This window comes from Anastrepha obliqua, chromosome 4 (genome assembly GCF_027943255.1).
Source record: "Anastrepha obliqua isolate idAnaObli1 chromosome 4, idAnaObli1_1.0, whole genome shotgun sequence".
Taxonomy (NCBI): domain Eukaryota; kingdom Metazoa; phylum Arthropoda; class Insecta; order Diptera; family Tephritidae; genus Anastrepha; species Anastrepha obliqua.
This window is the reverse complement of record NC_072895.1, coordinates 26,419,773-26,436,326: the sequence shown is the minus strand read 5'-3', so window position 1 is coordinate 26,436,326 and position 16,554 is coordinate 26,419,773. Positions and strand designations below refer to the sequence as shown.

Sequence of the window (16,554 nt, the reverse complement as noted above, 5' to 3'; positions counted from 1 at the left end):
AAACATTTTAACGAAACTCCTCAGCCTGATTACTTTTTAACGAAAATGAGGAGTTTGTGCTGATTACTTTTTAATGACGAAAATGAGCAGTTGCCTAACCTTTAGAGCATAGTAGATATATTGTTCAGTTATAAGAAATTGCTATTGGTAAAAGAGAGATAGAATATCAAACCGACAAGGGGAAACTATCAGAACTTTCCCATAGCTAGAACAAGTCCCATAGTCAGCTGTCTTGTAGAGTAATTTCTTGTGTTTAGTAATTGCTATTCCTCTCGCCTACTTTTCTTCGCCAGTAACGAGCAATGGATTGAACTTGAAGAACAACTGGAAGTAAGTGCAAAATAACGTTAAGGACGGCAATCTTCTGCACTCGCTCTAATGTACTCGTAGTGCTGTTACAGCCCATTCGAAGAGTTGTCCACTAAACTAGGCAACCAAACGTTAAAATTGGCAGTTGTACTTCCAGAGTAGGGCAAGTGACTTGAGCTCCATTTTTAACCGAACATAGATTTACAGGAGTAAAAAGCTATACAGGTCTTCTTAACTCAATTTTCGATGTGCAGCTTCCAATGGGGCTTGGAACCAAGTATTAGACCAAGATAATTTACTTCCGACGACAGCGTAAAAAACCGGTTGTTTAATCTGGCAACTCTAAAAGGTGGAGCTTTGTATTTCCTGGTGAATAGCATCAACTCCGATTTGTCAGAGTTGACTCTAAGTCCGCAACAGGCAGTCCATCAACTGAATACAGCCAATGCTCCTTCCGAAATTTCAGATAAGAGACGCGCAAAACACGTCAGATATTAGCCAGTCCTTAGTAAAATACGCAGATTTTGCTTCACATACAAAATTGTGTTCAAATTTATTTCAAAATATTGGCATGCCCATCAACATTTTACAATTGCCTGCAATGACATATTTTCACTTTGTTGCAATAGCCGTCACGTCCACCAGCAATTTGACATTTTACGGTACACCAATCGCCGCTCAACTCACACACGCCCGTAAAAGTTAGCAGATTAACTGTAAATACACAAATATTTAAAGCGTGAATATTAAAAAAAATTACTAAGATATTTGGAATGTGTCAAGCAATGATTCTATAAATAATTACACATCTAAAGCAGTGAAGATAAAATTATTTTAGAATATTTTTTATTTTTTTTTTAGAGTTTCTTAAAACTCGCCAGCTGCATGAGAAAGTCGTTTTGTATGGCGTTTAACACCAAAAAAAAGCAATTAAATACTTTTTCCCAAAGACAAATAAATGATAAAAAAATTTACATTCACTAACCCTCAACCGGTAAGGCATAAACGCCACATACAACAACAAATGAGAGTAAAATCATCAAAGTGCGGAAGAAAATCATATTTTAAATTATTTTTTAGGCGAATCCAAATAACCACCTACGATTTTGGTGAAATAAATTTTGAGTATTTATTATAGCAAATATCCGCCAAAGAGTGTGATCTGCCGCACAAAAATTCAAACACTGATTGGGTTTTAGAGCAAATGCAGATGCAGTGCGCCGTCAATTACTGCAGAATAATTTTTATTGATTTCGTTTTATCGAAGGTTTCTGATTTTCAGGGGCGTATACGAAATATGCATGTAGTAAATATGAGCTATAAAATGATAGAACAACAATAACAACAGCAGCAGAAATCAAATAATAATAAATAAATAAAAGTATGCAATATGTCTACGTCTACATGTAATACTGTGGGCAAAAAGTAAGGTGAATTTATTTGTCACACTTCGCGGGATTAAAATTTCGCTCTAGTTAATTATTATTATTTTTTTCATGAGTTGGCAGCACTGTTAATAACATCTGGGCCAACTTTTATGTGAATGTCATTAACAGTAATATATTTACGCTTGTGTTTACCAAACGACCAAGAGTGCATTTTTCGATTTTTACAATGTCTGATTTGATTGAGCAGAGAAGTGCCATCAAAATTTGTTTGCGGAATGAAATTTCGGCTGCGGAAACGTTTAGCATGTTGCAGAAGGCATTTGGTGATTCGACCATGTCGCAGAAAAATGTTTATAAGTGGTGCAAAGACTTCAAAGAGGGTCGAGAACGTGTTGATGACTTGGAGCGCTCCGGACGACCATCGACGTCAACAGATGACCAACACGTCAATAAAGTGAAGGAGTTAGTGCTCAAAAATCGTCGGTTGACTGTTAAAGACCTTACTGAAATGATCGGAATATCAGAAGGATCTGTGAAAACCATTTTGAAAGACCATTTGGGCCTACGAAAAGTCAAATCTCGTTTGGTACTGAAAACTCTCAATTTCTTGGAAAAAAGTCGTCGCGTTGATGTGTGTGAAACAATGCTTTCAGACTATCAGGACAAGTTTAAATGCATCATTATGGGCGATGAGACTTGGATTTATGCTTACGACCCTGAAACAACCGACCAATCAAGCGAATATCGTGCTAAAGGCGAGGCCAGACCGAAAAGAGCACGTCAAAGTAGTTCAAAAATAAAGGTCATGATGACAGTTGTTTTCGATCTTCGTGGTGTGGTGCACTATGAATTCCTTCCACCTGGCCAAACTGTTAATAAGGAATATTATTTGAGCGTTATGCGTTGTTTACGTGAAGCAATTCGTATAAAAAGACCAGAATTATGGGCCAACAACTCTTGGTTTTTGCATCACGATAATGCACCGTCTCACACTGCACTCGTTCTTCGAGACCATTTCGCCAAAAATTCCACGCATTACGTTCCGCAACCACCGTATTCGCCAGATTTGACTCCGTGTGACTTCTGGCTATTCCCAAAACTCAAGAGACCACTCCGGGGAACGCGTTTTGAGTCGATTGAGGAGATAAAAGCTGAATCGAAGAAGGTGTTGATGGCTATACCGGAAATGGACTATTTGGCATGTTTCGGGGATTGGAAAAATCGTTGGCATAAGTGTATTTCATCGAGAGAGGATTAATTTGAATGGGAAGGAATTTATTTACAATAATAAATAAAGATTTTTCATTTTACAACCAAATTCACCTTACTTTTTGCCCACAGAGTATATATGTATGTATGTACATTAGGGTGTCTCACGAAAAAAAAATCGCAGTATTATGAAATTACTCTGTCAGAGTATAATATTTGGAAAAAATATAAAAAATTTCATGTGCTAAACCGGTTTGCAAATACCTTCAAAAGTCGAGTTTTTATAAATAAAATTAGTTTTAAAACATTTTTCTCAAAATATCATCCCAAACGATAGAGGAGTTTAAGTTGAAAACTTGGAAGTTACTAGTGGCTATTCATGGAGCCTTAAAATGGTTAAAGATAAACAGAATATCATCAACGGATATCTACATTCTATCAAACAGCCAGCTGCCCTACGAGCCCAATCTCCAAATGAGATGGCCAAGCAATATCGTATAATCTTATGCTGGGTTCCAGGCCACAGAGATATACCAGGGAACTGTAGGGCAGACCAACTTGCAAGAGAAGGTACCTGTATGCCAGACATAAGTAATTTTATGGAGACGCCTCTCGCAACTTTTAAGCTTCTCATTAAGGACGCACTAATCAGTTACGCAAATCAAAGATGGATTAGCGAAAAAAAACGGCCAGAACTGATCAGCAGAAAGGGCGTCGTCTTCCATCAGGACAACGCTAGGCCACACACATCTTTGATGACTCAGCAAAAACTGGGAGAGCTTGGCTACATATTTGGTTTAATAAAGTTCATTATAAATATAAACAAATGAATTGAAGTTTGATTAGAAATACGAAAAGACTTTCTCGACTACCAATATATTCTTAAAAAAACAATCCTAAAAAATATCTATAAAAAATGAGTGTATGGCCAAACAACGTCCTTCAATGCGCATAGCTACCATTAGCGTGTCTACATTAATGCAATGTGCGCCGGTTTTTGTTTCATTTATAACGAACATTTTTTGCAATTCAGTTCTGTCAATGAACAGTCTCCACTCTTTCTGAAACGAAAAAGTTAAGTTAACATAATATACTTTAACATAACATAACATAACATAACATAACATAACATAACATAACATAACATAACATAACATAACATAACATAACATAACATAACATAACATAACATAACATAACATAACATAACATAACATAACATAACATAACATAACATAACATAACATAACATAACATAACGTAACGTAACGTAACATAACATAACATAACATAACATAACATAACATAACATAACATAACATAACATAACATAACATGCTGTTCAAGCAAGGTAACGACAAATAAGCAAGGTAACGGCAATGAGCAAGGTAACGGCAATGAGCAAGGTAACGACAAATAAGCAAGGTAACGGCAATGAGCAAGGTAACGGCAATGAGCAAGGTAACGACATATGAGCAAGGTAACGACACATTTTTTCGTGCGTGCAGCCGGCTAAATCAAATTATAAGACGTTATCACGTTAAAATTCCCAAAAATAGTGTTTTTTTCAGCTGAAACCCTTACTCTCCCCTTAAAAATGAAGCAAGCTCCTCCGATTTTCGTTGTGACAGGCGACAGTAATTTAGCGACGATCGAATACATACAAATCTGCGATACCAAAATTATATATGTATGTATAGCCCAGGAGCCCAGGAGCTAAAGATCGACCATAAAACAGTTTTACGTAAAAATAATGGATTTCTTTCCGCCAAACTAATATTATATTAACCTGGTTCACATAGGCCAATAACAGCTGTCAGCACTTGCACTTAATGCACATGTAAATATGTATGTATAAAAAAATTCCACAAGTTCACTTGGCTTTAAGGAATTTATTAGTAATCATTCCTGAAAAAAAGCATTTAAAATATTTAATCTATTCCAGATCATTGCGCAGTCTAACTACCGAGGATGGAGCTGAAGATCGTCATGCGGCTTAATACCCAAGCAAAGTGTAAGCAGACAACCGACCGCAGCACAAACAAACATCCATAAATACCAAACCAAAACAAAGTAAATGAAAAAAGTTGCGGAGGAGTAAAATTAATTAAAAATGCGTATACAAAAAATGCACTTGGAATTTAAACAAAACAAACAAAAAACATATGTACACGCACTCATCTTTGTACATGCATTTGTTTCATAAAATAAATATGAATAAATATAATTGGAATGCAAATATGGAATGGATAACTGTAGCGTGCGCGCATACAAAATTACATACATACACAGTTATACAGTTGCGGTCAGAATCTTAGTAGTGCTTATGGCTCATTATAAAGGGTGGTTAAGTTTCAAGGGCCGGTGTTGATTTTGAATAAAATACAATTTTTTTAGGAAACTATTGTCATTTCTCTTTATTATGATAATATTGGTGTAGCTCAATTACGTATGAAACAAAATATCGGCCAAATGGCCGCCGCGGCCTTGGCGGCACACCTCCATCCGATGGTCCAAATTTTCGATGGTGCTGAGGCATAATTGAGGTTCTATGCCGTTAATGTGCCGCATTATCTCATCCTAGTAGCTCCGTTAGCTCTTGAATTGTTGCTGTTTTATCGACGTACACCTTTTGTTTCAAATAACTCCAAAGAAAGAAGTCCAACGGTGTCGTTGACGTTTAGGTGTGGTTCACATTCAACATCGGCCCTTGAAATTTAACCACCCTTTATAATGAGCCATAAGCACTACTAAGATTCTAAATTTATTTAAGTGCCCACGTTTTTTTTTATCATAGTAATTTTTCGCCATCCACTGTAAAATCCGTTTGATTAAGAAGTCGGCTTCAAGTTATGCAATCACTTGTTAAACTTAACCTATTGGTTTCGTTAATTTTGCATGAAATTGTACAGGGTGGACCATATAGCGTTTGCTTTTTGAACCACCAATTTTTTTGAGAATGGTAACACAAATGACATGTCAAATGTGTTCATAATTTACTTGAAGGTTTGACATTTACGAAATGGGACGCTATCCGCTTGAACAAATTTTGGAAATATTGAAAACCTATTTCCAAAGTGGTGAGTCTTCTTCTTCTTTTCTGATTTTCACATCGGTGGCTACGTCAAAAAGCAAAATTGTCGGATTTGGGGCTCAGAAAATCCACACGTTACTGTAGAGAAGCAAATGCATCCACAACGAGTCACTGTTGGGTGGTTTTTGCGGTTTTTGGTCTGGCGGCCTCATCGGGCCATTTTTTTTCGAAAATGAGCGAGGAGCCGCGGTTACAGTAAATGGCGAGCGTTACCGTGACATGCTCAACGAGTTGTTTCCAAAATTTGAAGAGGATGACCTGGACGACATTTGGTTTCAACAGGACGGTGCAACTTGTCACACTGCCAAAGTTACACTCGAACTTTTGGCTACCGTTTTTTCAAAACCGAAAAATCAGCCGAAATTCCGATATCAATTGGCCGGAATTCCCGCCATCCCACACAAGATTTGTCCAGAATATGTGACCTGGGACCATCACTAAATGCGTCGCCGCAAACACGTACGCGGCTACAGACGTATCGAGGCTCAACCACAATGACTGGGAAAGGAAAGCGCAGAAACGACAGCAGCAGTTGCAATTGCAGCAACAACAGCGACAGCAACAGTAGAAACAGAAAGATGGATTAAGTACTCAATACTATTAAAATATTTAATTAGGTAGTAAGGCCAGCTAAATTATTTCTTAAGTAGTGTACTCAATCTAGCTAAGTCATAATTCGCGCAGTTTTGAGGAAAAAGGAAGAAAAAAAAAAACAAAAAACAACCATATAAATAATACAATTTATATATAGTCTATTCGTTTATCAGTAAGTTTTTGTACCTTTGCTAACAGGTGGACAGTGGAGATCAAATGCTTTAGACAAACCGACGACAGGTACAGACGCTTGAGCCAAACACTCACAACAGTACCACACAGAAGACAAGACAATAGCTTGTGAGTATCAGGCTATTGCACATTTTCCGATGTTTCACTTCCTCCACAATGGCCTGAAAAGGCAGGGAGGAGTGAATACTATCGATGGTGTAAAGTCTCCATACGCGCACATGAGCGGAACCTGGAAGCAGGAACCTGTTGACCAATTGACATAAACGCAGCTCCACCTTGAGGATATGCTAACGTGGTCCCAGGGTGGAAATCGGCCGAGGGGGAGGCATGTTATAGTGTTAGTGGGAGCATGAACCACATAGCATTAGGGTGTGTGACAGCACCTTTGATACTCCTTTGATGAACCAAAACAAAAACAAAAAAAGGGGATCTTGCAGCCAGACTCAGCCTTCGTTTCAATCGCATCTGCAGACAAGGACGAGGTGAAAGAAAGTCTTTTCCACAACTTATGCGAATGTTCAGGTCTAGCTAGAGTGAGACCTCGCTGTTTCGGTAGGTCGTTCTTACAGCAAATTAATGACATCTGACTCACAAAAAAAGCAAAAAAAAAACAAGACAACACACGAGAACAGTGGCAGTAAAACGGCGCTAGTCGCTAATTAGGATTACTTCAACAGAAATACTACATAACTCCAACAACAACAACAAAAACATATACATAGATATACATAACTCAACGTAGCATACTTTAATTTGCCATTGGATTTAGTTGTGCAAATAATTGCTTGCAATATTCATAACAGTTGCACGTAGCTTAGTTTGACCAGACATTTAAAGCAACAATTTTAATTTGAGTGCACAGCATCTAAACATTTATGCATTTTTTAGGAGTGTGAGCTTAATTACGTGACAATGAGCAGTTCATTTTAAAGCGTAACCTTCTGATTCCACTTATTATAAAAGTAAATCAAGGCACATTTTCGTAAATTACATAAATCCACAAAACTAAAATTTGGTAGCTTTTAAATTTTTTTTAAATTTCATCAAATTGACGTCGAATTGGAGTGGATACCAGACATACTAACTTTTGTTCAAAAAGTCCAAGTCAATTTCGTCAGCGTAACGCAAACGGTTCATTCTTGTAATGATATTTTTGCGATTTCCTTAAAATAATATTCATCCTTCAAATAATATATAGTACACGCTAGGTAGCTAGTCATGTGAGCATTTTTCAGATTCTTTGGCAAATTTGAAAATATTTTCCAATATGTGAGATTGAATATTACCCATTCCCATGGCATCGAAACCCAAAACTAGTAGCCTTGCTCTAGCAAATGGAGGACACTGCAGAGAAAATCTCAGGGCTATCAGGCTCCTCTAAGTAAGACAGCCTAATTGGGTCCTCTATTATTCCAACCGGCCTCGGTAGTCTAACGTAGGTTCACTGCCCGCCATCTCAGAGGCTTCGAACCCCACGTAAGGCAAGGTCCTCGCACTTTTGAAATGTACTTACTTTCCCTGTTTCTAAAAATAAAAATAAAAATAAAAATCTCATTCCTCAACCCCAAAAGCATATCCTTTCCATCCTTACTCCCACGCAATAGCGCATTATTTGCATAGTGGCTGGCAAAACAAGCAAAAAAAAAAACACACAGCAATACAATTGCATCAGTGGCGCCAGCAAGAGGAAGTAGGCAACCGCAGTAATAGCGCAGGCATACCAAATTTAGCGAAGTCTTCAACCATCTGTGCGTTCCTTCTAGCAGAAAAATATAAAACACAGATGGCGCTCCAAGCAGTAAGAAGGCGTTGTTCCTAAGCAACGACATGTGGTGACGACAGCGGCAGGCTAATCACCTACCCTGTCAGAAATCAAATAGATTAACGAAACCAACTCAAGACTGAGTCTTGTCGAGGTCCTATGCTCCCGAGAGGAGTGAACAAGGAAAAACAAAAAATATTCCAATGATGGTCATATGCTGACCCCATGGATAGTGTCCTGTAATAATATCGACATCAGCCGAACGTCTTTTTACCAAGTTTTAGAAAAAAGATGGACAGTTTTCTGTTCGTACTTGTCACAAAACACTTTGCATGCAGCGTTATAGACCGGACCATCGCTCTTTATGTAAATTGCATACATAATCGCTGATCCAGTTCATGATTCCTGTAGAACTGATTCCGATTATTGGCTCTGGTCCCAGTGGTGAAAAAGTTGATCCGCAGTTGGCCAATTTATCGTAATTTCATATTCTTGAACACCGCATTGTCCTGGAACCTATATAAGTTCAAGTTTATTCCATCTTGCAACAAAATTAAGCTTCTTCTTACATTCTTGAACAATCTTTGAGATTTGCTTGAGGTTATATACTTGGCGCGTACACCCTTTCTGGGTGTTTGGCCGAGCTCCTCCTCTTATTTGTGGCATGCGTCTTGATGTTGTTCCAGGAAATGGAGGGGCCTACAGTTTCAAGCCGACTCCGAACGGCAGATATTTTTTATGAGGAGCTTTTTCATGACAGAAATGTACTCGGAGGCTTGCCATTGCCTTCCGAGGGGCGACCGCTGTTAGAAAAAAAACTTTTTCTTCATTTTGGTCTTCCACCGAAGTCCAAACCTACGTTCTCTTTGAATTCCGAATGGTAGTTACGCACAATTTAAGTACAATTCGGCTCCCGGAGCGTCCCTAGGTGCCAAAAAGAGTTGATACTGCTCAGACAGCATCTTAAAGATGTCCCTGTGTCCCGAAGTTCCGGATTTAGATCATCGCCGGAGGTTGTACTCATGGCACCCGTAATGCATAAACATACTATTCCTTGCAGTCTGTATAATTCCTGGCATGTGGACTTATCCATGGTCCGTCGCCACCAAACCACAGAAGAATAAGTGAGGATTGGTCTGCTCAGCGGTGTGCATACTCACAGGACCACAGCATCAAAATCCAGGTTTTACCAAAGACTCTGCGGCATTGTTGAAAAATCGTCAATGCACGATCCACCTTCAGCGCAACATGTGTCTTCCCAGTCAGTTTCTTATCCAAGATTACACCTAGATATTTAACTTCGACAGCAAGAATGAGAGTCACATCCTTCAGTGCCGGAAGACTAACTCCATCCAATTTCCGTTTTCTCGTTAAAAGGCTAAGGTAGTTTTGTTCGCATTAACGGAAAGACCTTGTCTCGTGCACCAGTCATCGATTTTGTCCAGAATTCTCAGCACTTTCATGCAAAGTCTTCTAAGTGATTTATCCGATATTAGCGCACAGACATCGTCCACATATGCTTGGGCATGAAATCCGAGTTCCTGCACCTCCATTAGCAGAGAGTCTACGACGAAGCACCACAACAGCGGAGGAAGAACACTCGTTTGGGGAGATGCTTGCTTGGCCCTGATGGTAATTAGTTCGTCACTGTTCACTCCAGCGGTTAGGAGCCTCTCAGAGAGCATGGAATGTATCCATTTTACAATGGTTTGATTAATTCCGTGTCGTTCAATAGAGGAACATATTGAGTCAATGTCCGCGAACACACCCAATGTCTACTCGTCAGCTTCGAATTCGGCTTTAATCTTGCTGGAAATATCGTGTACATAAGGCTGATACACATAATTTTCCGCTCTGGTAAGCCTGTTGATTTTTACTAAGTGGACTTCCCACTAATGCCCTCACTCGAATATGTTTCTTCACCACTCGTTCTAGACTTTTCAACACGAACGATGTCAAACTGATTAGTCTAAAACTTTTTGCTAGGGAATAGTCATCTTCTCCTGGTTTCGGAATAAATACTACTTTTGTTGTTGTTGTTGTAGCAGCATAAACATTTCCCGTGTATACACGAGGAATGCTGCTGAAGTGACAGTCCTTGGCCGGATATAAATCCGGGTCGTTCCGGTTACGTAGAATGCGTCGCCATTGGGATGGCATATGATCAAGTCCAAGACGGGCTGTGAAGATTCTTTTCAGGACCTCAATCAGCCTGTCTGCTCCTTTCTTAAGCATTGCTGGATATAATCCGTCTAAGTTCGGGGACTTAAAGTTTTCAAAGGAAGATAAGGCAAAGCTTATCGATTCTTTTGTCACTATCCGACTAGCAATATACCAGCTATACCTAGAGGTTCCACCGTCGCTACCGTGATTGTTCATGCCACTCTCTACTTTAGAGAGTGTTTTACTATCCGGAAAATGAGTTTCGAGTAGAGTATTAAACTTTTCCGATTTGGAAATGGTGTATGGACCATCAGGTTTTCGAATGGAATCAAACCTTACTGAGGAGTCTAGATGAAGGACCTTTCAAGGTCCTGCTGTTTCCCTCAATTCTTCGACGTTACTGCCGAAATTTCTATTGGATTCGAGTTTGGCTTCCGTACTTTTTTCTTATATTCTACCTGTGTAAGTCGATGATTGGTCCAGTCCTCTTCTGTTTTAGGACTTTATTAAGAAAGTTTCTGGACCGCACACGAAGCTTCGAGAGTTCAAGGTTCCACCAAGGAACCGCTTTCCCCTGTCTACTTTGCCTGAGTGGGCACAGTTCCTCAAAGCAATTGATTAAAGTACCTTCTAATCTCTCAGTAGCATCTTCAATTATGTATTTCTATTGATTTGAGTTTTTTCAGGTTTGGTAATCGCTCTGTTACAAGCTCACCATACCTGTCTCAGTACACATTTCGAGGATTCCTACCGGAAGGTATTGATATTGTATCAATTCCCAGTCGGAATTCGATAAGACGATGATCAGAAAGAGAGTCCTCTTCCAAAACTCGTCAACGGTTAATTTGATTTCCAACTGACCTATTGGTAAGTGTTAACTCAATCATCTCTTGTCTCCTTTTGGTCACAAAAGTTGGTTTGTTACCAGTGTTTTGAATGACCAAATCAGATGGCAGAATAAAATCCAGTAACTTGCGACCTCTGGGTGGGGTTGCATTTGCTGCTTCCCCATACCGCTCACAGCCCACTATTAGCCCCAGATTATTGAATTCTGCATACTTGACTACTTCTCTTAGCTCCCTCGAAGGAGGTGGCTGTAAAGAGTCGTAGGGTAGGTAGGCTAAAACTATAATAGTCTCGACACTATTCCCACTCTTCCAGTACTTTATTTTTGCAACAAAGATATCTCTGGAGCATAGCTCTTTTAACATCGTGTGTTCGATCAACCTTGGCATGTTAATACAGCTCGCGGTCTCACTCTCTCTTCGCAATGAAGTATTTGGGCCCATGACATAGCACCTAGACCAAAAATACGCTTGTGACATACCCATGGTGCTTGAATTAGTTCTCCCACTCATACAATGCACGTTGATTGCTATAAGACCGAGTGGGAGTACTTTGAAGAGGATCACATATATTTATACGTATACTATAGGGTTGTTCAATAGGTGCGCTTCCGATAGGGAGGGCGAACGACGCAATATTTTTTATTTTTCGCTTGTCATTTGTAAACTTCATTAGTATACATTTCATCATGAATGCTACACACTTGAGCAACGATTGCAAATCGTGCAAATTTTTTATGAAAATAATCGTTGTGTCGCTGCTACTTTAAGAGCATTACGGCCATTTAACAAGCCGTCCCGTTTTGGGGTTATGTGAAGTCATTGGTCTACAGTAACAATCCGGCGACGATTTGTGAGCTCAGAGCCAATATTGCACGCGAAATTGCTGGAATTTCGGCCGATTTATGCAAAAGAGTGGGCGAAAATTGGGTTCAACGATTGGACTTCGTAAAACGTGCACGCGGTGGTCATGCAAAAGAAATCGAATTTCATACTTAAATGTATATGTTCAAACTCGATAATAAAAAAAAAATTAGTTAAAAAAGTCAAACTGTTTGTGTTTTATTCAAAAAAGTTCAAAATTTGAAGCGCTCTTACTGAAAAACCCTATATATTTGCATCAGCGGCTCCAGAAATGCCTAACAAAAGAAAGAAGATATCGCGTTTTATACGAAATCTGAGGTTTTATTGAGTAATGCAGTGACGTGCACCAAGCAACGACAGCTAAACATAGAAACAATTTGGAGCTGCGCCGTTCTATAATTTCGCCGTTTTAGTTTCGCATTTCAACTTTGGTGCGCACAATGTGGTGATTACATATGAAGACCGGGCTTCTGTTACGTAAAACGAAAGATTGGCTCAATAGCGCAACAATCAGAAAGTTGAATGAGAAATTACGTACATTTGATCATAAAATATATTATTTAAAATAAATATAAGAGCAAAAAGATGTTACATAAGCAAGCGCGTCAAAATAATCGGACGCTATAAATCTACATAATTCGCTTGAAATGTAATGCTACCGTAGAAATCGTGTTGGCTTTGACTCTTCTCCAGCAATGCAAATATGTATGCATGTATGTATTTCCTGGAAGCCAAACGGCATTTGTATACCTTTCATGAAAATGTGTGGAATATTTAAAGTATTATTTGAATGTATGTGCCTTTTTTTTGTTTTTTGTTTTTTGTTTTTTTGCAGAGGCGGTTAAAATCGAAAATGTCAGACATCATCAAAGGTGCCGTCACACCAGTAGTATGTGAGGCATGCTCCCACTAACCCTATAACATTCCTCCTCTCTCGGCTGATTCCACCCTGGGACTGCTAAAAGCAATTTCATCAAGGTGGAGCCGTGTTTATGCCTTTTAGACACACCGTAGGTACCAGGTTCCTCTATTAATTGCGTATTGGAGTGATACGCTATCGATAGCATCCATTGGTTTGTCACCAATGGGGCATCGGAAAATTGCAATATTGTTGCTCGATATCGAGTTGTCGTCTGTTTGGGTTGGTCTTGATGCTTTACCTCACGCGTTCGTGCTTGTCGTCTGTTCGTGAATACAGTGACCCCCACAGCAGATCTGTTTCAAAATGGCTTCTTTGGGCGACGCATCTGGGCATCCGTTGGGTATTATAAAGGGTGGTTAAGTTTTAAGGGCCGGTGTTGACTTTGAAGAAAATACAATTTTTGTAAGAAATTACTGTCATTTTTCCTTATTATGATAAAATTGGTACGGCTCAATTACGCATGTAACAAAATATTGGCCAAATGGTCGCCGCGGCCTTAGCGGCACACCTTCATCCGATGGTCCAAATTTTCGACGACGCTGATGCATTACTGAGGTTCTATGCCATTAATATGCCGAGTTATCTCATCCTTTAGCTCTTGAATTGTTGCTGGCTTATCGACGTACGCCTTTCCTTTCAAATAACCCCAAAGAAAGAAGTCCAACGGTCTCAAATCATATGATCTTGGCGGCCAATCGACTTCGCCGCGACGTGAGATTATTCGGCCATCAAATTTTTCGCGCAAAAGAGCCATTGTTCCGTTAGCTGTGTGACAAGTGGCACCATCCTGTTGAAACCACATATCGTCCACATCCATATCTTCCAATGAGGGCCATAAAAAGTTCGTTATCATCTCACGATAGCGAACACTATTCACAGCAACTGCCTGACCAGCCTCATTTTGGAAAAAATACGTCCCAATACGCCCATAAACCGCACCAAACAGTCACTCTTTGTGGGTGCATTGGTTTTTCGGCCATCACTCTTGGATTATCATTCGCCCAAATGCGGCAATTCTGTTTATTGTGAATCCACTGAGGTAAAAATGTGCCTCATCACTGAAGATGAAGATGAAGACGAAGTGCGCGATATGCATTTTGATTTGAACGCCCGTTTTCATAATAAACCTGAATAACTTTAACGCGTTGCTCAATTTTCCATGCTTCAAATTGAGTTAGTCTGAAATTGAAAAATATCAAATGAAATGCAGAAAAAAGCTGGACGTTTAGGTGTGGTGCACATTCAACATTGGCCCTTGAAATTTAACCACCCTTTATATATACTTCTGCTCAAATATGAGCGAGACTTTATCAATAAAACGGTCCGCGAATGACATATGGCAAAAATAAATTTTTTGTTGGATGGTAGGACTGTTATAAGCTTACATGGCAAATGTCAGCGTGATATGTCACATAGTTTGTTTTCTGTGCTACTGTAAACAAGTCAAGCTCGAGTGTGTTTTTCGAATTTAACGATGGAAATTCAAGTTGAACAAAGAATTTGTTTGAAATTTTGTTATTCCAACAAAATTTCGGCTTCAAACGCCTTAAAAATGTTGCAGACAACCTATGGGGACTCTATCGCGTGCACGAGCCCAACAATCATCGGAATGGCGCTCCCCGGAGGAGCCGAAACCCAAAAAACCACGCCAAAGTCGCTCAAAAATTAAGGTTATGCTGACTGTTTTTTTCGATTACGAAGGTGTGGTGCACTCGGAGTTCCTTCCGCAAGGCCGATCGGTTAACGCTGAATATTATTTAGACGTTTTAAAGCGTTTGCGCGAGAACATTCGTCTTAAAAGGAAGGAATTGTGGGACAACAAGTCATGGTTCTTACATCACGATAATGCACCAGCTCACACATCACGTCTTGTTCGCGATTATTTGAACAAAAATAATGTTAATATCGTTCCGCAAGCACCGTATTCGCCTGATATGGCTCCATGTGACTTTTTCCTGTTTCCCAAGCTCAAGTTGCCACTCCGTGGAAAATATTTTGAGACAATTGAAGTCATAAAAGAGAATTCGAAAAAGGAACTGAAATCCATACCGAAATCGGCCTTCCAGAAATGCTATGATGATTGGAAAAAACGTTGGCATATGTGTATCGCCTCCAATGGTGATTACTTTGAAGGAGATAAAATAAAAATTGAACAATAATTAACCGTTTGTGTTTTATTACATCAGTCTCGTTCATATTTGAGCAGAAGGTATATATATAAAATTGGTGCGTACACCCTTTCTGGGTGTTTGGCCGAGCTCCTCCTCCTATTTGTGGCGTGCGTGTTGATGTTGTTCCACAAATGGAGAGACCTACAGTTTCAAGCCGATTCCGAACGGCAGATATTTTTATGAGGAACTTTTTCATGGCAGAAATACACTCGGAGGTTTGCCATTGCCTGCCGAGGGGCGTCCGCTATTAGAAAAATGTTTTTCTTAGTTTTGGTGTTTCACCGCGGTTCGAACCTTCGTTTTCTCTGTGAATTCCGAATGGTAGTCAGGCACCAACCCATTCGGCTACGGCGGCTATATACAGTTAGAAGGCCGAAAAAAGGGAATTTTCCAGAATTTTTTTCTGAGAAAACTTTTAAATTTATTGATCGAAAAATGTTAACACATATTATGTTATCTTTTAACTGTATTCTAGTAAAAATATTTATTTAGAAAGGAGCTGCAGATACTCTCCGGAAGCTCCTCTCAAAAAAGACGTTTTGCGATGACCACTATATCTCTGAACTGGATCCTCTGAAATTAAAAAACCAAACAGATTTCGCTAAAGCAATGTCAAATCTAGCAATTAATCGAAGTAAGAATCAAAATAAATTTTTTTGACAAAATAGTGGTTTCTCAAAAAAAAAATTAATTTTTGATCGAAATTTCGGCAATTTGAGGTCGTTATTATATTATTATTATTATTATTATTATACTATAAAAATATAATATATATATTTATCGGTGAGAAAAAATCTTCCATTAATTACTAAAAAATATATTTAAGAAGCTCGTGTTAGAAATTGAGAGTAATCGGTTTAGCCGTTTTCGAGTAATGTTGGTCAGTGACTTTGAAAACACCATTTTGACCAAAACGCGTTTAAAGTTTGAAAAGCACTGAGTCTACTTAAGTCTGAAACGCCTTTTCATATTTGCTTCGAAAATATTCACCGGAACGATATTAAATATTCTGTGTGTATTTTTAAGTATATGTATGTACAT

The 16,554-nt window shown here is 39.0% G+C and overlaps 2 protein-coding genes across 2 annotated transcripts in view; one reads left to right on the top strand and one right to left on the bottom strand.

The window, feature by feature from the left end:
• LOC129245762 (uncharacterized) overlaps positions 1–5,087 on the top strand; it is a 35,303-nt gene extending 30,216 nt beyond the window's left edge. The window contains exon 23 of the mRNA XM_054884133.1: positions 4,852–5,087. Within this exon, the coding sequence (XP_054740108.1) occupies positions 4,852–4,906 (55 nt within the window). The 3' untranslated portion in view covers positions 4,907–5,087. The remainder of the gene's footprint in view (positions 1–4,851) is intronic.
• On the bottom strand, positions 887–1,394 carry LOC129245761 (uncharacterized). Its single transcript, XM_054884132.1, has 2 exons — positions 1,295–1,394; positions 887–1,023 (listed from the first exon to the last, which is right to left on the bottom strand). The coding sequence occupies exons 1-2, from the start codon at positions 1,368–1,370 to the stop codon at positions 896–898; spliced, it is 204 nt and encodes a 67-aa protein (XP_054740107.1). The 5' UTR covers positions 1,371–1,394; the 3' UTR covers positions 887–895.
• Positions 5,088–16,554: the final 11,467 nt, after the last annotated feature.